The sequence below is a fragment of the Salmo trutta genome, chromosome 27 (genome assembly GCF_901001165.1).
Source record: "Salmo trutta chromosome 27, fSalTru1.1, whole genome shotgun sequence".
Classification (NCBI taxonomy): Eukaryota; Metazoa; Chordata; class Actinopteri; order Salmoniformes; family Salmonidae; genus Salmo; species Salmo trutta.
Window position 1 is genome coordinate 12,093,193 of NC_042983.1, and position 25,642 is coordinate 12,118,834.

The 25,642-nt window shown below is 46.1% G+C and overlaps 1 protein-coding gene across 6 annotated transcripts in view; it reads right to left on the reverse strand.

Annotated features, from left to right (window-relative positions):
* LOC115164321 (autism susceptibility gene 2 protein) overlaps positions 1–25,642 on the reverse strand; it is a 388,322-nt gene that overhangs the window by 26,595 nt on the left and 336,085 nt on the right. For all 6 annotated transcript variants that reach the window (XM_029716684.1, XM_029716683.1, XM_029716686.1 and 3 more), the window contains one exon: positions 23,074–23,122. In XM_029716684.1, the coding sequence (XP_029572544.1) occupies positions 23,074–23,122 (49 nt within the window). The remainder of the gene's footprint in view (positions 1–23,073; positions 23,123–25,642) is intronic.

Consider the following 25,642-nt stretch of genomic DNA (forward strand, 5'->3'; position numbering starts at 1 on the left):
GGGGGGGGGACGGAGACAGAGACTCTTCATCTCCTCATTAAAACAGTTCGTCAGACTAGACCAGGCCGAGGGAGGGCCAGTCCACTTCACACATGCATGCGCACACACAGATACACACAACCATGCACCCTCGCAAGCATACAAACAGCCAGGGCTGCCATTTACCTTCTCATTCTAATGAAGGGCACCAGGATCCGATTCAAAATCACTGTTTAAGGCAAGATGGTGACATAACAACCCCTACTACTATCCGGTCTGCCAAGGGGCTGATGCTAAAATGGTATACTATCATACACAGTTGAAGTCAGAAGTTTACATACACTTAGGTTGGAGTCATAAAAACTCGTTTTTCAACCACTGCATACATTTCTAATGCCATGGCTTTAGAAGCTTCTGATAGGCTAATTGACATCATTTGAGTCAATTGGAGGTGTACCTGTGGATGTATTTCAAGGCCAACCTTCAAACTCAGTGCCTCTTTGCTGGACATGATGGGAAAATCAAAAGAAACCATTCAAGGCCTCAGAAAATAATTGTTGACCTCCACAAGTCTGGTTCATCCTTGGAAGCAATTTCCAAATGCCTGAAGGAACCACATTCATCTGTACAAACATTAGCACGCAAGTATAAACACCATGGGACCACGCAGCCATCATACCGCTCAGGAAGGAGATGCGTTCCGTCTCCTAGAGATGAACGTACTTTGGTGCGAAAAGTGCAAATCAATCCCAGGACAACAGCAAAGGACCTTGTGAAGATGCTGGAGGAAACAGGTACAAAAATATCTATATCCACAGTAAAACGAGTCCTATATCGACATAACCTGAAAGACCGCTCCGCAAGGAAGAAGTCACTGCTTCAAAACAGCCATAAAAAAGCCAGACTACGGTTTGCAACTGCACATGGGGACAAAGATCTACTTTTTGGAGAAATGTCCTCTGATCTGATGAAACAAAAATAGAACTGTTTGGCCATAATGACCATCGTTATGTTTGGAGGAAAAGGGGGAGGCTTGCAAGCTGGAGAACACCATCCCAACTGTGAAGCACGGGGGTGGCAGCATCATGTTGTGGGGGTGCTTTGCTGCAGGAGGGACTGGTGCACTTCACAAAATAGATGGCATCATGAGGTAGGAAAATTATGTAGATATATTGAAGCAACATCTCAAGACATCAGTCAGGAAGTTAAAGCTTGATTGCAAATTGATCTTCCAAATGGACAATAACCCCAAGCATACTTCCAAAGTTGTGGCAAAACGGCTTAAGAACAACAAAGTCAAGGTATTGGAGTGACCATCACAAAGCCCTGACCTCAATCCTATAGAAAATTTGTGGGCAGAACTGAAAAAGCATGTGCGAGCAAGGAGGCCTACAAACCCGACTCAGTTACACCATCTCTGTCAGGAGGAATGGGCCAAAATTCACCCAACTTATTGTGGGAAGCTTGTGGAAGGCTACCCAAAACGTTTGACCCAAGTTAAACAATTTAAAGGCAATGCTATCAAATACTAATTGAGTGTGTGTAAACTTCTGACCCACTGGGAATGTGATGAAAGAAATAAAAGCTGAAATAAATCCTTCTCTCTACTATTATTATGACATTTCACATTCTTAAAATAAAGTGGTGATCCTAACTGACCTAAAACAGGGAATTTTTCCTAGGATTAAATGTCCGGAATTGTGAAAAACTGAGTTTAAATGTATTTGGCTAAGGTGTATGTAAACTTCAGACTTCAACTGTATGGCTCTCAGCTTCTATCTGCTTCATATTGTGTTGGGCATATGCCTTGAAGTTCTGAAATACCCTTGTAAATTCATAGCTATATACACAATCCCCCAACAACAAACAAACTGACATGAGAAGTGAACAATCAACGGAAAACCTTGTTTGTTATTGCTGAGAATGTAGAAATCCCATAACAACTCTAGATTGTCTTTCTGTCTGAAGCTAAACAGAAGGCCTAGTGGTATCCAAGTGACAGGAAGTCTTCTCTGACATGTTTCATCACAGGGCTTAATGCGGTTACAAGAACATTTCAACTGGTAACACTGTCACCGCCCAAAGCAACTAACAGCTCTCCTCGCAACTGAATCTGATGACTGTCAACAGTACTTCCACAGTCAATCACAGCTGTCAGGTTTTCACTTTGCCTTTTTCTCTCAGGACAATATGTTATTTTCCTGGAAAATCCCACACCTTTATACAGTAGGAAAGTCGAGCTGTACTAATAAACATCATAGACAGTCATTCAAATTAGGCCATGAAAATGGGGAGAAAGAAAAAAATGCCACAAAAACAACCTGTCATGCATGGTACAACATGGCAACAGATGGAGATAGAACCAGGATGAGGACAGCCCTACTGTGAACCTCCCAGGCCCAGTTAGTGCACGAGTTGACAGTGACACTCCCTTGGGGAGTGTTGGCATCACTGTTCACCAGATGACATTTCAGGTCACTATTGATCTTTTTAAAAGTCGCTCCTGTGGCCTGTGTACTCTGGGGATTTAGCCCTTATGTACACGTGCCTGGTGTGGCACTGAGGGGAGGGATGGAGGGAGGAGAGGATGGAGGGAGGGAGGAGAGGATGGATGGAGGGAGGGGGGGGTGGATGGAGGGAGGGGGGGTGGATGAATGGAGGGAGGGAGGGAGCAATAAAGGGAGAGAGGGATGGATGGAGGGAGGAGGGGACACCAGACTGACGACAGGCCAAGGGACGCCCCCTCGATGACTGATGTGTCCATCGGGGACATGGGTGACCTCTGCGACCCTTCACATCTGACCCTCTGTGCCCCTGGAACATCTGGAGAGCTGGCCACCAGGAATAGGGTGGGAATAGGGTGCCATTTGTGATGCAGGCCTCTCCACTCCTCTTCAATCCCTCCCTCTGTCCCTCTACACTGACGGAAAGACACAGGGAGGCTAGACGGTCTGTGCTGCCAGCAACCCGGGCCATCAATAAAGGACAAGGTGGTCCATCATGATCATGACACCCCCGTTTCTCCTCACAGAGACCATTAGGTTACTCTAAGTAGACTGCCTGATAGTTGATGAGGCTTGGATGTTTTACATGTAAATGCAGGTTGTGCATGACTTACTTCACATGAACCATTTTGCCCCTTGGGGAGAATAGGTCGTGAATACGAGGTTGTGTAAGACAATAAACAATTTGAGAGGATTTGAATGAAACAAGAACAGACCATTGAGAACCAAAGCAGTTCTATTGTGTGCGCATGTTATTACTATTTTTGCATATGTCTTTGTTTACTTTACTAGATACCCAAATGCAGGGTGACTTGCAAAGTATGGAAGAGAATCCATTGTCAATGCTTTGCTATTTATTCCAGGCACACCAGAGATGTGGCCACCTGCAAACGAACCCAACGTCCCTCTGGATCAGAGATCTAAATCATGTTCTAATTGGGTTGCCACAAAACCATCCCTCATGCAAATCAGAGAGTTGTATGAATAACCTGGCCACCACAGCCACCACTGCCCTGCAGTCCGGTACAACCCAGAGCGGGAGGAAATAAACCTGCATGCAAATGCAGTTTTAAGATTAGACATTGGGATTACGCAAATCCTCCGCAACACGACCAGAGGCCATTGCAGCCAGGCGCTGAGAGAAAAAGAGAAGAGATCCAAGCCACCCCGGCCACCACAGTCACCTCGCCCGCCAGCAGTTCTCATTTACAAGGCAAACGCTGCGGTTCGCTCACATTACATCATCGCCTTGCCAGAACATAAACAGTCAGGGACGCTCACAAAAAGAGGATATCTAAAAAAAAGACGTGAATAAATACATGAAACGAGGAGTCTCCTGAAGAAGTCGGAGGATGCAGACGGTACTGTAGGACACGCTCCACCTTGCTAACCCTTCCAGCTTGGCTCTGTTCAATAGGAAACTCTCCTGCTTCTCAGTAGAATCAGGCTTTTCTTCTTCTTTTTTTATCTCTCCAGTGTCTGTCTGTGCACGCCAAGGCCTAGCTAGCTCTAGCTCACGACTGACTGAGTGGCTGTGGATGATGACTAAAACAGATAATGGCAGGAGACAGAAAACCAAATGGAGTCTTGGAATCAATACCTCATTGCTGCCTGCCTGCCTGCGAGGTATTCTGGGTAACAAGAAGAGAAAAAGAGGCAGTGATTTGATCTAAATAATTTTGGAGGATAATGAATGAACGGGAGACTGGCTCGTCGAGTAGCGGCAAATCGTCATGTTAATAATCAAATCACAGCAAAATTTGCGATGGTCAGTTTTCTCCTCCTCACACTATTTCATCTGCCTGGGAGCGTTTGGAATGGCATTTAGTGGGAGGCCAAGGCAATGCTTTGTGAAATTACTCAGAGATGTTAACGGGAAATGAACAGGGAGAGGCAGCCAAGATATCTAGAAAGTGGGGACAGCTGGCGTGTTTCAATTAGTTCTTTCCATTGCAGCTGACAAAAGAACTCGAATGGCAACAGAATAGGATGGGTGTTAAGCTGTAACACGTTTACTGTCAAAGCCTGCACATCAATTGTGAGCACCTAATGTTAATTTGGAAGAGCTGGGCTGGCAGCCCCGTCTGGTATGAATCAATGTCTCTGTTTCTGCATGCTGGGCCTGGATTCAAACCCATATGGCTATATGTGGCACCAGGCATATGTCATCGTCTCCTGTGGCACATGTGATTGCTGTTGAAGGGGATGGTGCAGATTCAGATTAGCGGGTGTTAAATATGGATGCCTGTATGTGCCGACTAGCCAAAATCTGGTACAAGTCATGTGCCTCAGTGGTGGCCAAACCATACCATTGTTCCAAGTGCCACTCTAAACTTTCATCAAAAGCTCTGGTCACAATGAGTTCCAGAAGGATTCCCTAAAACCCTAAAACCCAGCAGGGGTTACCCCCACGGTACTGCTTTGTTGCAGAGTGGCCACGTGCTTCAGCGTGCCCATCGCTCCCAGCCTCATATGAAGACCCTCGGGTCATTTGAGGTCAGTGCCACTGAGACTTCCTGAAGAAAAAAGGCGGATGACATCTTTGAGCCTTTCCACATAAAGCTCAAGTTCTAATGGCTCATCTGACACACACAGGCCACCCCCGCAGCCTGGAATGTGTCCCCTTTCACTGCCGTTGACCCCTGACTAAGGCAGTTGCCCTGGGGAACGTGTGGACAGACATACAGCGGGAGGAACAGCTATCTACTTCAAGGGTGAATTTCACAGAGAGAGAAAAAAAAAACATCTCCGGAAGTTGTTTGTGATGTGCGGTGCGGCTCCGAGCTGAGCGCACTGGCCTTATCATTCCATTAATTAGCACGACACGCTTGCCCACTGGACTCGAACTCAGCGGCGGCAGCTGTCTCGATTGATTACAGGAGCGAACGCAGCGCCGCAATTATCTAGATGACTGGAGACAATGCCTGCCACTTCTAATAAAGGCCTCGGACTCCTATTCCCCATCATGGTGCAGTGGAGAGAGACAACCAACCAACCAAGCCTCCCGCCTCTCTGATACCTTCTAGACCTGTTCAGTCTCTTTACAGGGCACAACAGAGCTCTGTGTGGGCTGTAATTCTTTAGCAGCGTGGCAGCTTTATTTAGGCTTGTGTAATGCCTTAACATTTTCAACAAAACTGCTTTGTTGCCCTGGCGGAAAGCATCCTCCATTAGGACCGCCAGCATGGTTTACAAGCCACAGAGAAACAAGGTAAAAACTGGACAGGCAAAAGAAGAGAGAAAAACATCATCTTCAAGCTTCAAGTCTCAGCAGAGATGTGTTTGTAAGATATGTTTCTTCTGGGGATTCGGGAAATGTAAATAAAGGTACTCTCCAGCGTCGGTTCAGACATGAACCTGCAACGAGCCCACATCACTAAGTGGATGTGATATTATATTTCAGTGACTAACTGAGTACTTCTCAATGGAAGGAAATGGCTGAATGAAAATCATTCAACAGATCCCAAGTGGCATGACAGGGAGCTGAAAGAGCCTACATGTTTTTCTTCTCCACTCATTTCAGTAAATAGCCTAACTGTTCTCCCCTCTCCAACCCCAAAAAACAAAGCAACAATTGGGAGGTTGACAGCTCTCCACCGTTTGTCATACATCATTCAATGTTTTGACGTTTTGCCGCCATAGCTTTTCAGAACCATGACGGGGTAGGATAAATACTTTCTGCAAGATCGAGTTTCGTCAAGTGCTTTCCAGATAACTGTGTCTATTCGCTTTGAATTGGACTGTGGGTTCTCGACGAGATGTTGATGTAGATTCCCACTTGTTTTATGCAAATTGTTAAATAAATAGATTCTTATCCAGTAAAATACTAGTACAGCAAGCTTCGTAGTGAACGCTAAGCTGGAAAAACTAAATCAACTATGATGTCGTTAGTTGGACTACATCATCCATAAACTGTTGCATGTTTCTGTCATGTGTTTTTTTTTACATGTTTTACCTTGGTGTTACTACAGACCCAGCTTTCCAGTTCTCTACTGTTATGATCAGAGCCTGTAGACCACTTCCTGAATACCTATGCGCTCATTAGAGCTTGTCAATGGGCCATCCTTCACTAATGCATTCCTGCTTCCAGTTGAACATCCCCACTGGTGTCTCACATTGCATTTGCCCAAGAATCACAAAGGATATACGTCATGGTGTTTTAGTGTGATGTTCTGGGAAACAGAAAGGCCTAGCTCCTAAATGTAAAAGATAGACATATGCCTAATGGATGGGCCTGGGCACAGGACACATACAGAGCCCGAGACAAAAACAAATGGGTAATCAAAGTAAATACAAATAAATACAGTTCATAATCGACGAAAACAGAAGAAGAAGAATGCACATTTATTGATTTCATATAACAACACTACCAGAGAGTTAATAGGAGTTTCCATGATAAATACACCTACTATTTATCATCCTATGTTAGAGGCTAGCAGTAACCCTATCTACCAGACCAGGGTGGGGGGGGGGCTTAAATCTTTGTTGGCTGTTTCTCTATAGATAGCACCCCCATTTGATGTGATTTAAAGTGCCCGAGGTTTCAAATGCTGTCCCCCTAAGGACACAAGCTGTCCAGTAGACAGACACACTGATGCAATCAACACCAAGCCTTCATGAGGCTTCTGTTCACAGTGTGACCAGTGCTAAGCTGCTCCTGGGGTGGTTTACCATTAGGCTAGGACTGCAGACGGAGACGTGACAGCTGTTGAAGATGAGCGAGAGAAACAATTCTCCTCTAATTGCCATATGTGCAAAATAAGTCATTCTCAGCAGAAAACAGAAAATAGCTCCAATCTTCATTAGTCAGAGCTGAAGACATTTCAACAGAGGTGACGTTTCTAAATGGCACACAGAGAGAAGGGAAGAAAGACAGAAAGAAAGCCCCCATTTTGCTGCTACGAATCTCTTCCCTTGTCAACGCTGATGGCATAGTCAGAAGGCTACGGTGCAGATGTTTCGAATAGCTCTCATGCAGAGCTTAACTAGACAAACACTCAAAGCCTCCTCTGCTGTCGCTCCATTTGGGATCCCCCATGTCCTCCACACAAACCACAAAAAGGGTGAGAATACGCTGGTGTATCAGGTTAGCACACATTCCCAGTGTGTCCTAGCACCCAATCCATCATTCTTAATTAGAGTGCTTCCATGGAGCGCAAGCGGGATAAAAAGAGACAAAGATACACACTCAGAGGGAGAGAGGAAAGACACACTCAGAAGGAGAGAGGAAAGGAAGAAGGGAGGGGGAAGTTAATAAGGCAGAGGAGGGGAGAGAGGGAGCAGAGGGCAGGGAGTCATGTCAAGAAAACTAATGGAGACAAGGTCCAGCCCCTGACCTGTGGGGCTGCCGTAGGCTGCCTCCCTGCTGCAACACACACAGCTCTGTCTGCTCACTGACACACTCGCACACTTTGTGCTGACGGGACCTGAGGAATTGGGTCAAGACTCATGGTAACACCAGAGTAGAGAGGCCAGCACTAGCGTACCGGACACCTCCGCAGCACCTGTCATCAATGTCTATTTTTTTTATATTTAGTAAATCATTTTGACAGTAACCCTCCGAAAAGTCATTCAAGAACCTTTTTAATTTCCATATGTACTAGGAAGCTACGTGTTTGTTTCTTGAGCTTCAAGAGTGTGACTGATCAAAGTGTCCTGAAAAAAAAAGAATAATTTTACTGATTGAATGTAAGGGGATATCGGTGAATAAATGCCGCGGTCAAGGCTACGACGGCGCCAGTGCAACGAGTGGAGCTTACTGGGTTCTTCAAAAGTGCATAATTCAAGACTAAGTTTAAATTGTGTGCAGCGCAATGGACATATAACGCACAATGTCTCAGGAAAGACTGTCTGGGCTGTCAATACTGAGTAGGTCTATAGTAGGCCGCAACCTGGATCTACAGGCCGTGGGAAAGGACTTCAGAAGACCAGGGGAATCTCTCAATCTGGATTTCATGAAATAAAATTTGCCTTGAATGCAGCCCATTTGTGTAGGCCATTAGACGGACAAAAGTTGCTGCGTTCAACAATAAATAGCGGCTGAATTTATCCTCAAGCCAACTACTTTTTTCCTCATTGTTAGACTATTTGATGTGTAATTTCTACAAAAGATGTATAAATAGCAGCTAAATACTGTATATCGGTATAGATAGTAGGCTATGCTGCATAATGAAACAATCCCTAGTAAGCTAGTATTTTTTATCCTCATGTTTGTTGTGTGGTAAATGTTACAGTTTTGTTTTTGATTGTTTTTATTCATTTTTTCCTGTGAAGCACATTGCGTTGCATTCCATGTGTGAAATATGCTGTATAAATTAGGGTTGTCACGATACCAGTATCGCGATACTCGGAAGTATCGTGGCAAGGAAACAAAACATGAAGCGGAAAATATTTCTTGAGGAAAAAAGTGCTAATGTTACAAACAAACAGCATTATGTTGTCACCTAGAGAAACATTTGTTTATTTCGCAAGCTATAGCACCCACAATTTTACATGAAGTAGGTTTTATAGGACCATAAAGTTTAATCTTTTTTTTGTTTTGTTTTTTGCCATGGAAAATATGGAATTGTAGTATCGCGATACCGGTAATCGTGACAACCCTAGTGTAAATAAAGCTTGATCTTATTTGATTTGAGGGAGGACTGACTGTATTATTTGGCATTAATAGACTGGTTTTACGCAAAACAACTTTCTATCTAAGCGGGAGAGAACGCGAGGACGGCTTATGTCGTGCAGGTTCATGTAGGCTATACTGGACAGTTGAATATTTAAAAAAATCTATTGGTTGCTGATTAGTATGCTGTTGTATCTATACTGAACAACAATATCAACGCAACATGCTACAATTTCAATGATTTTAATGAGTTACAGTTCATATAAGGAAATCAGTTAATTGAAGTGAATTCATTAGGCCCTAATCTATGGATTTCACATGACAGGGCATAAGCCCACCCACTTGGGAGCCAGGCCCTCCCACTGGCGAGCCAAGCCCAGCAAATCAGAATGAGTTTTTCCCGCAAAAGGACTTCATTACAGATAGAAATACTCCTCAACACCCCTCCCCTTCAGACGAAAAAGCCGGATGTGGAGGTCCTGGGCTGGCGTGGTTACACATGGTCTGCAGTTGTGAGGCCGGTTGGACTTACTGCCAAATTCTCAAAAATTATGTTGGAGGCGGCTTATGGTAGTAAAAAATTGCACGCTCCCTCAAAACTTGAGACGTCTGTGGCATTGTGTTGTGTGACAAAACTGCACATTTTAGAGTGGCCTTTTATTGTCCCAAGCACAAGGTGCACCTGTGTAATGCTGTTTAATCAGCTTCTTGATATGCCACACCTGTCAGGTGGATGGATTATCTTGGCTAAGGAGAGTTGCTCACTAACAGGGACGTAAACAAATTTGAGATAATTAAGCTTTTGTGCGTACGGACAATTTCTGGGATCTTTTATTTCAGCTCATGAAAAATTAGACCAACACTTACAGGTTGCGTTCATATTTTTGTTCAGTGTAAAATTAATTTTACTATCTGCAATGTTTGAATTTCAACTTTTATTACTGAACAAGTAATTGCATTATTGCCGCCAGCCAGGAGTCTAAATGTCAGCCTTGCGACACCGTGTATAGCTTTGTGAAATGTTAGGCTTAAGATGTGAAAATGACGACCAAATAGTTCTACCAACAGACATTTTTCCTTCAGCTAAAGCAAAGCTATAGGTTACATGCCCTGGCACCACAGAACGCCTATCATCGATTCGATAGGCAGCCGCATAGACATGTCGCAATTTCGGCACCATGGACAGCGATCTGTAAACTATACTTGGTGAGTGGCGGATGGGGAGGTGAACTCCTTTGCGGGGGGGGGGGGGGGGGGTCTAGACAAACTGCGTTACGCCAGTGTAGGCCAGGGAAGGTTAACAATTGCTTGTGAGCTGTAGCATTTCACTTTACTACTCTAAGTACTGATAAAAATGGATTTGTTTTGAGCACGGAAAAGGAGAAGGTGTGACAGTTGTACGGATGGGGGATTTGGAGCCAGGGGAGAAATTGGACTTCAACCAGTCAGATCATTCAGGAGATGAAACAGGTCTACAAAAATCTTGAGGAGCTTCTGGCTCACACAGCAAGCTGAGATGAAACAAACACCACACTTAACTACTAACTGATAATGACTTCACAGTTACAGTAGTATCTGCATGTTGTCTTAAACCTCTAGATTGGAAAGACACAAACCAAACTGAGGTTTGAACATTTAGTCACAACAAAAAGGGATTCCTCATACCAACGGATTAACTTTAGTCTCTCTCTCTCCTCTCTCTCTCTCTCTCTCTCTCTCTCTCTCCTCTCTCTCTCTCTCTCTCTCTCTCTCTCTCTCTCTCTCTCTCTCTCTCTCTCTCTCCTCTCTCTCTCTCTCTCTCTCTCTCTCTCTCTCTCTCTCTCTCTCTCTCTCTCTCTCTCTCTCTCTCTCTCTCTCTCTCTCTCTCTCTCTCTCTCTCTCTCTCTCTCTCTCTCTCTCTCTCTCTCTCTCTCTCTCTCTCTCTCTCTCTCTGTCTGTGTCTGTGTCTGTGTCTGTGTCTCTGTCTCTGTGTGTAAATGCTTCTGCTAAAACTGTCACACTTGTGAGTTTTTTTTAAAAACCGCTTTAAAGGGGTTTAGGCACAGATGGCTCATCCTCTCTGAGGACCCTGTTGCCTCTGCCTCGACCGCACCTGCTCCAAGATAAGCCTTGACGTTACAGTGGGCCTGGGCTAAAAATACTGTTAATGCACAGCACTATAGTAACTTACAGCTGGTCTATAAGACCTCCTGTAGGGTCTCAGCACAACACTGCATCCACTTATAGTCTATCACTCGATCAACACTCCACCTCCATCTTAGGCTGGACAAAATAAGGCGAGGAAAGCAATGCTGCACATCTGGAAGAAATCCTTAGTAAAGAAAGAAAAGAGCATCCAACCATCTCAAGACATAACATCTAGCTAAAAAAAGAAGAAATGTGTGTCTGTGTAAAATAGTTGACCTATGATAACTGGTGCTCAGGGCTCCCTGGGTGATGTGGCACTCTGTCTCTACGCTCCTCCTCTGCTCTATTTCCACCCAACGCAAACAGCAGTGGTCTCTCAGTCCTGCTGCTTCCTCCTCTCCACAGCAGTACTAGAATAACAGGCTCTCTGGTCTGGTCTGATACCAGGCAGTGCTGCTCTGGATGTCTGAACGGGACATTAGAGCGAGCAGCCATTAGGGGGCCAGTCAGAGCCGGCCGGGCCCAGAGCCGCAGCGTGGGGAATACCAGTGGTAGCCAAAACCAACAGCCAAACAGATGATCACTTGATTATTTGGGGGGGGGTTGGTGGTCTACACTGTGGTCTCCATGTTTATTTTCTCCAAAGGCGGAACCCGTGTCTGAACGAATTACCGCTTGTCTCTCTTAACAAAACACGGGGAGCGATTAATGACGCTGGCCTGGGCCTGGCGTGGGTAAAATATGGGGTTTGATTTAAACAAACTGTTCCTTCTCAGTGGTGCGTATCTCGTTACTCATTTGGCCATGTGTTGAGTTTAGGGTAATTGCCGGGGTCTATCCCTACTAACCCAACATGTGTGGTGCTGCGTGGAGCAGAGAAACCTGTAGTCTGTAGTCTCAGCCTGCTCTGTGGTAGCAGACAGGGAGGCTAAGAGTGCACTGACAGCAACACATACACTACGTTTATGATACCACATGAGGAGCGTGCTGAGGGAGAGTTAGCAGTGTGCTGTACAAATACCAGAAGTGGACCACCCGCCTCCTATGAAAATACTTCATATGCCACGGCTGATTTTTCTGTTTGATTTGGACTCACTTCCCTAGTGTGGCCTCTCATCTCACACAGCATCCTTATGGCATGCTCTCTCTCCCTCAGAGTACGGAGTATGAATGTCCTTGCCCCGTCATGGAATTTAAACCCTTTCACTTCCATCCTGTTCTTGGCTATGGAGTTCCAATCTTTATAAGCCTGTGTGAACTGCTTCCCAAAACATAAAATCCATTACAAGCATGTTTGTAATATCCATCTAGGCTGCTGACTGTCCTCTGCCAGTGATTGTACATTATCCAAGCTGCATGTTTGCCCCAATCACCCACCATCTGGCTTTGTCAGTGAACATTACAGCCTCACAGCCTCATCTGCAAACAACGTTGGCTCTCAATGCACAACACAGACAGGCTAAAAGCACAGAGCTGGGAGCTGGGATTTTCTTCAAACAAAACACAGCAGCAAAAAAAAAAAAACACACAGCTTAGCTTAGACAACAAGTGTAGCTAGGAAGAAAGGATTGAAAAAAAAGTGTGTGGGGCAGCTCGAGCTGCATCCACACACAAACAAAGCGCACTTTACATTCAAGGCTGACTAGCTTCAGAGATAAGACAACCGTCATGCATTTCCCAACCAAACAACGCAAATACCTCTGCCTATGCTGCAGCTGATTGTCTTTCTCTTGGCGAAGGAGAGATTATACTGGATTCAGATGAGTGGTGCCACAGCACTAGATCAGCCCCCTACTGAAACGGTCACTTAAACGGAGCTGCCCATGGGTTTGGTTGATTGGTTGGTTGGTGGCTCATTTCCATGGAGACGACAGCGTTCTGTCTACATGACAGAGTGGTTCTGTGGCTCACAAGCTGGTCCCATAGCCGCAGGGGAGAGCAGATTATCTCCAAAGGAGCCTTTCCATTATCAGGAACCCTCTGATCTCACAGCCATGCCACAGTGAGATAGTTAGAGAAGACTGGGCATCCTAAAGGGGCTCGGTCAGACAGAGCAGCGGAGACCACAGCTAAGTAGGGTTGGGTTGAGTTCTTTTTACCATCTCTATGTCCTGTCTATACTCTCAACTCATCACCAATAGGAGCCAGCCACTTACCATGCTCTCTCTGTTCAAAAAGTGTGTGGCCAGCCGCCACAGAGCAAACGCTAGCTAACAAATGCTATATTAAACATTATAAACTGGGTAGTTCGAGGAGTGACTGCTGATTGGCTGACAGCCGTGGTATATCAGACCATATACCACGGGTATGACAAAACATTTATTTTTACTGTTCTAATTACGCTGATAACCAGTTTATAATAGCAATAAGGCACCTCGGGTTTGCGGTATATGGCCAACATACCACGGCTAAGGGCTGTGTCCAGGCACTCCGCGAGGTGACTTATTGCTGAAATATCTCACCCGCTTGTCTCGCAAACATGAGCCGACCAATGGTTAAATGGGCCCGCTTCGCATTTACTCAGAGGGTGCTTCAGTACCGTGGTGTGTGGCGGAGCTCATCCGAGCGTGGGCCGATGGGATGTGTGCACAAATAGAAATGTCAGCCGAGGTGTAAAGAAGTGTCACCTCGAGGTCACAGCCGTGGCAACGCCACATCTGTTTCCCTGATTTGTTGCGCATTGCCGCTGACGGCAGAAGTTCACACATGGGAGGTGTAAAGGTGATGGGGAAATAAAGACGGGAGTGCCCACGCGTCACTTTATCATTTAACCCCTGACCCCCGGTGTCTCGACTGGCCGGGGGAATGGCTGATAGAGCCAAGCGGTCCTCAGATGGCCACTGAAACAACTAAACCTCTTCGGTTCTGTCTGAGTAGAGGAGGAGGAAGAGGGGGGAGGAGGAGGAGGTGCAGAAAGGCTCTGTTGCTCAGGCTACCCAGTGGCTCCACACAAAACAGTTTTGTATGTTTCAGAGACTGGATGAAGACAGCATGCGGATTCAATATTGTAAACCTAATATTCACTAAACTATATATCACTCTGTATTGTAATAACAAGCACAACTGAGATAGCAAATCAAATCAAATTGCATTTGTCACATGCGCCGAATACAACAACCTTACAGTGAAGTCCTTACCAACAATGCAGTTTTAAGAAAATACCTAAAACAAAAGTAAGAGATAAGAATAACAAATAATTAAAGCGCAGCAGTAAATAACAACAGCGAGGCTATATACAGAGGGCACTGGTACAGAGTCAACGTGCGGGGGCAACGGTGTCGATGTAATTGAGGTGATATGTACATGCAGAAAGAGTTATTAAAGTGACTATACATAGATAATAACAGAGAGTAGCAGCAGCAAAGTTGGGGGGGCAATGCAAATAGTCTGGGTAGCCATTTGATTAGCTGTTCAGCAGACTTATGGCTTGGGGGTAGAAGCTGTTTAGAAGCCTCTTGGACCTAGACTTGGTGCCGCCCTCCGTGCGGTAGCAGAGAGAACAGTCCATGACTAGGGTGGCTGGAGTCTCCGACAATTCCCAGGGCCTTCCTCTGACACCGGCTGGTATAGACATCCTGGATGGCAGGAAGCTTGGCCCCGGTGATGTACTGGGCCGTACGCACTACCCTCTGCAGTGCCTCGCGGTCGGAGGCCGATCAGTAGCCATACCAGGCAGTGATGCAACCCGTCAGGATGCTCTCGATGGTGCAGCTGTAAAACCTTTTGTGGATCTGAGGACCAATGCAAAATCTTTTCAGGGGGAAAACATTTTGTTGTGCCCTCTTCATGACTGTCTTGGTGTGCTTGAACCATTTTAGTTTGTTGGTGATGTGGACGCCAAGGAACTTGAAGCTCTCAACCTGCTCCACTACAGCCCCATTGATGAGAATGAGGACATGCTCGGTCCTCCTTTTCCTGTAGTTCACAATCATCTCCTTTGTCTTGATCACGTTGAGGGAGAGGTTGTCGTCCTTGCACCACACGGTCAGGTCTCTGACCTCCTCCCTACAGGTTGTCTCATCGTTGTCGGTGATCTGGCCTACCACTGTTGTGTCATCAGCAAACTTAATGATGGTGTTGGAGTCGTGCCTGGCTGTGCAGTCATGAGTGAACTGGGAGTACAGGAGGGGACTGAGCACGCACCCCTGAGGGGCCCCCGTATTGAGGATCAGTGTGGCGGAAGTGTTGTTACCTAGCCTTATCACCTGGGGGCGGCCGGCAGGAAGTCCAGGATCCAGTTGCAGAGGGAGGTGTTTAGTCCCAGGGTCCTTAGCTTAGTGATGAGCTTTGAGGGCACTACGGTGTTGAATGCTGAGCTGTAGTCAATAAATAGCATTCTCACATAGGTGTTCCTTTTGTCCAGGTGGGAAAGGGCAGTGTGGAGTGCAATAGAGATTGCATCATCTGTGGATCTGTTGGTGCAATATGCAAATTGGGGTGGGTCTAGGGTTTCTGGGATAATGGTGTTGATGTGAGCCATGACCAGCTTTTCAAAGCATTTCATGGCTACAGGCATGAGTGCTATGGAACGGTAGTCATTTAGGCAGGTTACCTTGGTGTTCTTGGGCACAGGAACTATGGTGGTCTGCTTGAAACATGTTGGTATTACAGACTCAGACAGGGCGAGTTTGAACATGTCAGTGAAGACACTTGCCACTTGGTCAGCGCATGGTCGGGGGTACACATCCTGGTAATCTGTTTGGCCCAGCGGCCTTGTGAATGTTGACCTGTTTAAAGGTCTTACTCACATTGGCTGCGGAGAGCGTGATCACACAGTCGTCCGGAACAGCTGATGCTCTCATGCATGTTTCAGTGTTACTTGCCTCGAAGCGAGCATAGAAGTTATTTAGCTCGTCTGGTAGGCTCGTGTCACTGGGCAGCTCTCGGCTGTGCTTCCCTTTGTAGTCTGTAATAGTTTGCAAGCCCTGCCACATCCGACGAGCATCGGAGCCGGTGTAGTACGATTCGATCTTAGTCCTGTATTGACGCTTTGCCTGTTTGATGGTTCGTCAGAGGGCATAGCGGGATTTCTTATAAGCGTCCGTGTTAGAGTCCCGCTCCTTGAAAGCGGAAGCTCGACCCTTTAGCTCAGTGCGAATGTTTCCAGTAATCCATGGCTTCTGGTTGGGATGTGTACGTACAGTCACTCATGGGATGATGTCCTCGATGAAGCAAGTGACTGATGTGGTGTACTCCTCAATGCCATCGGAAGAATCCCAGAATATATTCCAGGCTGTGATAGCAAAACAGTCCTGTCGTTTAGCATCTGCTTCATCTGACCACTTTTTTATAGACCGAGTCACTGGTCCCTGGTAACACATTTTATTCCTTTTATCATTCAATGATAAAAACAATATATTGAACAATATGCTAGGCAGCTGTATGTCCAGACATCACACAGCTCTCATAAAACACCTCCCAGAAAAGATCAGTGGTGGCTACAAGTGACTTAGTAATTGCTCCCTTAGCTGTTGTCTCTTCAGCTGCACTATAGCTGGATCTATATTCAGTCAATAAACCACTGAGACAGCTGCACAGAGAGAGGCCTAATCACAAAGCCTTCAACTACACGCCCACTCTCTGTCACAACAGCCCTGCGCCACCCATTGACACTGACGACAGCCAGTGATAAGGATGATGGACAGGTGTTGGGTTTCTTGCCAGTCTGGCGGTTCCCTTTAAGGACAGGGATGACAGGGACTGGCATGACAACAGCTCCTGTCTAGAGTTGCACTCTATTAGAAAGTGTGGAAACGTTTAAAAAGTGTTTTGCAAGGACAAAGTAAAAAATAACATTTCGTATTGGACAAGATTAGATAGAGCCTTGTGGTTTCACTCTGTTTGGGACCATTTTAATCAGTTTCGTGCCTACTGAACACGACCCAGGTGCAGTAGCTAAAATATCTGCTTGGGGCCAATGTTAGGACGGCAAGTCTCCACTTAGCATAGCGCAACTCTACACAGGAGCTAAGTTAATATATCATTAAGAGCGAGGTCTTGCACAGAGCAGTGTAACGTGGGTCGTCTAATGGGGACCAAGACGGGGCGTGTGACGTGCTCATATTCACTTTTATTAAACTCAAAATCAAACAAACAACAAAACGACCGTAAACAGTCCCGTCAGGTGCAACATACACAAAACAGGAAACAACCACCCACAAAACACAGGAAAAAAAACACCCCTACTAAATAGGACCTTCAATTAGAGGCAACGAGGAACAGCTGCCTCCAATTGAAGGTCAACCCAAGAAAGTAAACATAGAAATAGACACACTAGAATAAACATAGAAATATACTAACATAGAACATAAACCAAAAACCCCGAAACACATAAAACAAACACCCCCTGCCACGCCCTGACCAAACTACAATAACAAATAACCCCTTTACTGGTCAGGACGTGACAAGCAGTCAGTTTTCTAATGGAACTAAAGTTCCCTCTAAAGGGGACAACTAGCAAAGCACTGTGGGATCGCATGACATATCAGCATTGACGTTGCAAGGGAACTAATTGCCCTTCTAGAAAAGCCTGAGAGAAAATGGACATAGACAAAAACAACCAGTATATTTATGACAGAAAAACAGGACAAATATCTTGTGCTGCGGTCTGACATCATTTCCTAAACTGTATTATAAACCTAACAAATCCCTCCAGTTGTCTTCCAGAGCAGAGGAGAGGAGCGACCAGGGAGGTGCTGTGGCTGTGGCTTAGTCCTGTTGGCACGCCCGCATCCCTGCCTCCCTCCCTGCCTCCCTCCCTGCCTCCCTCCCTGCCTCCCTCCCTGCCTGCCTGTCTGCCTCCCTGCCTGCCTGCCTCCCTGCCTCCCTGCCTGCCTCCCTCCCTCCCTCCCTGCCTGCCTGCCTGCCTGCCTGCCTGCCTCCCTGACTCCCTATAAATAGAACATGACAATGTCGTCGTCATTTAAAACGCTATAAATATTGAAGAAAAATTAAAATAATTTATGGAAAAAGGCGGTTTAACAGGGTGTGTTTTTCCGCTCTCGCACGGCGGAGCAATGGGCAGCTGCAGTGCAGGCTGGGAATTCTGTAATTGCTTTTTCTCTCCCTGAAGCCAGCTTCCTGCCTTAAATCAAAAAAGGCAATCTCTGTCAGTAATGGCTCAATTAATAATTAAACACGTGTCTTATCTCCGCAGCGCTCCCTCTATTCATTTTCATCTCTCTGACAGGGACGACTGCACAAACAGCATTAGCACTATCAATAAAAGGAGCATTAATAACAGGCGCTTTCTCCAAAAACAAATCATCACCCAGCTCATAAGCTCTCCTATGACCGTGAACAATAATAGCTGAGGGGATTAATAAAGAAACAAACAAACACGCTTTGGTTTTTCCACTGATTCTAGTGATGTTGTTTTTCCCCTGGCTGGCGACAGACAGCACAGGGAGGGAGAAACATATTGGGTATTCTGGGTATTCTGAAAGGATTTACTCCTGTTTAAAATTTAAATTGAATCAGGGAAACAAATTAGCTTTAGCACAGGCTTGACAATAACTACGGAGGTGGTTGTGTGGGGAGAGCAGTGATGGCGGAACCATAGAAATATAATCATTCTATTCTATGGGCGCAACATCCAGCTGAAGCATGGCAATTCTGGAACAACCCAGCTCCCCATGGCACAGTACACAGTGTGTCTGTGGTCTATGTGCCAAATGACGAACACCCCCAGCGCCCGGACATAAGTGTTCTGTCAATACAGGCCATCAGGCCCTGATAAAGAAAGCATTTCCAGCAAGCTGCGCTTCGTCAAACCAATCAGAGTAGGTACCGCAGTGAGGTTTACCGGGCTTAGATTCCTCCGCAGTGACGGCTGCATTTAATACAGCCCTGTAATCTGGCTGCGTGGGCTACAGAAAGCCTCTGCACCCTCCCTGTTTTCTCGCTATTACACATCCTGTCTGCCCCCAACCCAGCCCAGCTCTGCCTGGCCCAGTCAGCCACTCTCACCCTACCCGCTCGCTCCACTCCTCCACTAAGACTCAACAACCTGCAAAGCTGATTAGCTGGTTATTATTTAAATGGGCGAAAGTCCACAAACACTGTGCCGCCGCGGCGCTGAGGTTAGCAACACATCACAATGACCTGGCCAGAGGAGCACCGCCTGGTGCATTACAAACACACTCTCATCTGCTTGTTCTCCCTGCCCCTGACCCACCCAACCTCCCCCTCTCCTCTCTAGTCTCTGCTCTCTCTCTCTCTCTTTTGTGTATGCAGAAGGTATGACTGACTCTATTCTATATTCCTGGCTGTGTGTGTGGAGTGGACCTATAGGCTGCTATACCCAAGCCATAGCCCTGTTATTGACATGCAGCAAACAGCAGCCTTCAGGAACAAAGGGCACTCAGCACCTATTGAGTGGCAGGCAGGGCTGCAAAGCAGACAGGCCGCTTGATTAGCGATTCGACACGGGGACCCTTGGCTGTGTAGCACATAATGAGAGCTTAGAGAGCTACCATGAGCTCATAGGAGGGAGAGAGAGAGAGCGAGGGGGAGCTTCAGCCCCACAAGGAATGGGTTCTCATCGATGGTGCTGAGAATTCTGGATATGAAAAATACTAGGGAAAAAAGCTATTCTGAATACCATTCCTCTGTTAATTAGTGTTTTTATTGTATGGTGTTTATATATGAACAGGTAAGGATAAACGAAGCTAAATCCTCCACAGGGGAAGGTAAATGGCTTATTCATTAGTTTATTTGTTTACCCTCACGTCAATTAAGCTAATTAGTCTCTGACATCCGTGACGAGTTGATGCCTACATCCAGCTACAGCGGATTCCACCTCCGTGACGCAAGCAGTAGTAGCCTAAACCATGTCCCCACCTTTAACCGTGGCTACAGTAAAAGTTACATGGAGTGTCAGTTGTGTGTGGTGGTGGTGGCTATTGTGTTTTTTTCCACCACTTCTTCTGCTCTCTCTCTCTCCTCCTTCCTTTGTTCCGCTCGCCTAATCCAGTATGTGTGGGCCGGTAAGTTTAATGGAAACAATTTATTAAGTCCAGCTTAAAATGCCATCTGCTGCTAAGCCTCTCAAAGCCGCTAAGCTCCTGGTTTAGCCCGAAGCTCGCTGTGTTCACGCTTACTGTAATGCGCTGTTTAAAATGAGCACAACGGGTCAAAATTAATCAGGATTATATGGGCACAAATCCACTTCAGAAATGGGTTTTCACCAATCTTTCTCCCCCACCTATCCCAAGATGCCCCTGGTTTGGCTCAGGGAACAAATTGGGTTCGTCTGTCCACTCACATGAAACCCCTGTTAGACACGACAGAGCCAAAATGGCCTCCCAGGCAGAGTGAGAGAGCTAGAGTGCTGTTTCCCCTCAGACATTTCCTGCTCTCACTAGCGTCTCTGTGTGTTTCCAGGTTCTGGTAGGTAGGTGGTACGTCACTCTCTCTTTTTCCATAGGAGCTCTACTTGAGTTTCGTAAGTACCCACAAAGTATGTTTATCCTCTCCTGGTGGCAGAACCCATACGTGCTCAGCAGCTACATTTAGCTTTTTATTCGCCTTCCAAGAACTGAGAAATGTCAACTCTGAACTGCAACCAGATCTCTTTCAATAAATGCAATGCCCCAAAGCCCCACACAAGACTTTAAGACAGTGTTTCTCCTCCAAGAAATCAATAATTCTCAGGAAGTTCACGACGAAGCTAAACAACAACTCTTATAGTGGTTAGGTAACGTCTGTCCTTTACCATACTGGAGCTAGCTGGTAGCTACCGGAACCTTCTTACCTAATCATTGGAAGCACTGCAGTCATGCACTAAGGTCAGACTCCAGAAGGTTGAAGAATACTGTTTTCCATAGCATAAAGAACTTCTTTCAAACTGCACGCTGACACATAAAAATGTTATCCACAAGTTCCTCCTACTCTGAGGGAAAAGATAAAGGGCCTCCTTGCCAAACTCCCGACGTATCCCTTTAAGGCCATTATTGTGGTTCACTGCCTTCAATGATTACTATGTCGGACTGTCAATTTGGTGATGATGCCGCTCATCTAAAATGACTAATGAAAGGTGAAATTTTCAGAAATGAGCAAAATGTCAAAATGCAGGAAATTAGTCAAAATGCTCATTAGCACTTTCAGTGCTTTACCAACTGTGTGCGTGTATGTGTGTGAGTGCCCCCAATCTCTCGGAGCCAAGAGCTGTGTAGGCCCAGTGATCAGAGGCTGAGAGGATTGTAGAATGTAGATTGGTCCCTAAGGACTGAGTGGCAGACTGGTAATAGGACATAGATACAATGCATGGTAAACTAAAGGAAAACATCCCCCAGGCTGCTCTGCATTCTACACACAGACCTGGCTAACACATACACATGTATGAACCACACATGAATGCACACATACACATAGGACCTAAAACTATCATCCATTACAGTATGTTGGCAAAGGGACTGCGTGCAATGGTAGCAGCTAACACGATAATAACCTCTCACTCATCACTGAATCAGATGATCCAGCCAGAGCCATCCCCTGGCTTTTCCTTTTCATCCTAATCTGGTGCCCTTATTGTTGCCGGACTTTCACACACAACACACACACACACACACACACACACACACACACACACACACACACACACACACACACACACAACACACACACACACACACACACACACACACACACACACACACACACACACACACACACACACACACACACACACACACACACCCGTTGATCCCTGTGACAAACAGGCAGGGACCTCTGATGGGATTGCCTGGATGTAATTCTCCAGTCCTAATCCATGGGTCCGCATGGTGTGCATTGGACATGGAATGGAACTCACATTAGCAGGATTTCCCCAAGACCTGCTAGCCCACTGACACAGCTAGGCCCTCTCCAGACTGGATGTGGGAGAGAGTCAGTGTGTGTGTGTGTGTGTGTGTGTGTGTGTGTGTCTGCACGTGCGTGTGTGTGAAAACCAGCAACTCGGCCAACAACAACAACAATCTAAACTGTCAACGACGGTAGTACACTTGAGGCTTGGACATGTGTCCTGGCTGTTTTGAAAATCATGAGCTCATTACTGTAATGTCTGAAAGTTGTAATTTACTGTTTCTGTTCAGGCATAAAACAGGCTGGGTCCTAATCTATCCAAGGCAAGCTGGCCTGCAGACATGCACTCTTTCTATCTCCTCCTGAAAATGGCCCCATTTTACACAATATCCATCATGCGGCATCTGTTAATGGGTCTGGTTCCTGCCCTGGGGGGACGTGGACTACATACTGCTATCTTTCATCAGGCAGGGGATTGTCCACCCCTCCGCTCTCCTGCCCTCCTTCACATTACCCTTCCCTCCACATCCTTACACCAGCTCCCCATTCAGCCTGAGTACAGGTGCAGCACTCCTATCCTACACTCTTACTACCCCTAAACCCTCCGCCAATTCCCAGTGGACCTGTGATTATGTCGACTGAGAGGCTCAGGCCCCTCCCTCCTCATCCCTCCTCTGTCCTGGCCTCTGGCGGTCATTACTGTCTGGCCTGCTGTCAGAAGCCTTGTAGCCTGGGGGGACCTTCTCATTTATGGATTGGGAGCATGTGGCACGAAGCCTGTAAATCCACTCTAATGAGCCTGAATGTTGTGTGTGGGAAGGGAGATATGTAGGCCTTCGGTTGGGTGTCCCAATACAGTTCCACAGGGAAGAAAATATACAAATGTGGATGTTCTGATTTGTGCTCAATCAGATTAGAATCAGAAGACATAGCATGTTATAAACTGCCTTGGTGTTCATTGAAATGTAATCTATAAGGATGATAGCGGACTACACGGGGGGGGGGGGGGGGGGGTTTGTAGTGTCTATAGAAGAACAAAAGTCTTACCTTTGGGTGTAGTGGGGGAAAATAGTTTCTCGGATCCTACATCAGATACCTGGAAGACATAAGGAAGGAGAAACATTAATAGTCTGGTTGGATGGATGACCTCTGTGGAAGACATTGGCTGTTTCCATACGAAGGTGGGACACCTCAGAGAACGTGACAAACTGCATCGCATTCATGACACAATAGAGGAAAGGATTGGTTCCTTCAAAAAAGAAACATCAGTCAAAATGGTCATGATTATAACACACTAATTCTATGATGGCTAACATGGATGTCTCTATTGTGTCCAACAGACAGATTTCCACTGATCTACTGTAACCTATGTATATGGACACAAGAACTCTCAGTTCCAATACAGCTCCGGTACTCTACTTCACCCATAGATAATCATCACAGTGCCTCCTTGACTTGTGTTCAATCTGCTTCATTGAGAAGCAGCCCCTTCTCTGCACCTGACTGAGTTCCTTATTCTCACAGCGTCCCTCTCTCTCAGCAGAGCTGAACTCTCTCAGTCCAGACAGAGCCAAGGTAACATTAGGGGGCACTGTTGTGCCACCTGAGAGCCAGCCAGCCCACTCATACTCACAGCACATGAGGTTGTCGGAGAGGAGAGGAGAGAAAGAGAAGAGGGTACTACGGTATGGTGGCTCAGCCTCTGCAGGATCGTACAAAGACCCTCCACACAACACAACACAACGAACGACCACAACGCGACACAATGAACGACCACAACGCGACACAATGAACGACCACAACAAGCTAATGCTGCTCAAGCGTCAATTGTAAATCAAAGAAAATCTAACTCTCTTTCAAGCCACACTGTAATCATTTCCATTATTGAATCATTGTCGTCAAAATATGATTTTAGGAGAAAAATGTTACATGAAATATTTGCTTTATCCAACACTGCATTAACTCTATATCATTTCCACAGTTATAAAGGTTCAGTTGAGAGAAGTTGTTTAAGGCGAGTCCCTCCTGAGAGTCGAGCAAATACACCACTGTGAGTAATGGCCAGAGACAAAAAGCTGGAAGGGGAAAAAGGCATCTGACTATGAAGTGACAGCAGAGACACGTAGACTAAACACTGGGAGCGTTTCCCTCCCTGGTCAGATGTATGTGGAGATTCTGGCAAGCCTCTCCAGAAAGAAAACACACCATACGTTTGAACAAAAATACACATTGAACCGGCCGGCGAGACACAGAACTTCTAAACACAGCTCTGGAGTCATAAATCAACCGCAGACAACCTGCTATTTTGCGAGAGGGTGACAAAGGTATGCATTTAAAAGATAATATTAACACCGAACCTCTTCCTTATCCTACGAGGTCAGTCTTGGTGTAAATCACTGTTTCGCCTCCTCCCTTCCTCGCTGGGACTAAGAAAAGCTGTTAAAACTGAGCATACGCTTCATCCATTGGGCCCCAGTGTCCTTAACTGCCATCATTGTAGTTTACACAGCACAAAGAGAACATATGTAAAGCACTGTCAGTGAATCAGAGAGAGAACACACTGTAAACACAGATGTCGCTCCTTGGCTTCTCTCAGTCTGCTCAAGTGTTGTGAAGACTCTTCTTCTAAGACCTTCCAATCTAGACACTGCTACCGCCTCTACTGAACACTAGACTAAAGTGTTTATGTGGAGACACCCTCTCCTTTAATATAAACTATAACAGTGCTCCTCCAGCCTCTAAAGTGCTCCAATAAGTCCTTAACGCCCAGTCAAGGTATGGTACAGTATAAGGGTATGGTGTATTTTCAGTAGAAGGCAGAGACAGAAGTGACTGCTTAGCTTCAGTAGCAGTGTTGTCGTGTTGCATTCCACCTTGTTGGTGAAGAGGAGAAAAAGACAGTGTTCTGCATTGGCCTCCTCCATTCTCCCAGAACCAGGGCGTCTGCAACACTACGCTCTTTGTGAGCTAGCGCTCCACATTAAACGCTCCATGTAGCAAGCCTCGCCGCCCGTCCGCCTGTCTGAATCACTGGCAGCCCTGGAGGGCCTGTGTGAAAATATGGACCAGGTGAAATGAATGCTTGTCAAATGGACACGGGAGGTAGGTCGAGGTCTGGATGCTGGGAGCTCGGAGAGGCACACACGGTCATGAAAACAAAATGGTTTGGTCATACTCTAAACTACAACTTTTACTAGTCCAACGCACTAACCACTAGGCTACCTGTGTTGGATGTCAAACAGGGGTGTCAAACAGATTTTGCCCCAGTGGCCGCATTTGGTCTTTAATGAGGTCCGGATGGCCGCACTGAAAATGTATTATATTTCCTTGCTGTCAAAACTAGCAAAAAATAGTCCTCTATCCATTGGTTTTGGGAATTTTCGACGCTACCTGACTGTCTAGTGAATGTTAGCGTGATGGACAGTCAAGAAACTGAATGAATATAGGTCCATTATCATGTCTACACAGTTTCAATTTAATTTAGTCATTTTAAAGTACATTGAGTTTGTTTCCCTCGCCCCGCGGGTGTTTTTTTACTCAAATCACCCGTGGGCCGGATTAAGACCTCTGTATTCGTATGTGTTCAGTAAAGGCGAATTCTGTTGCTAGCTAATTG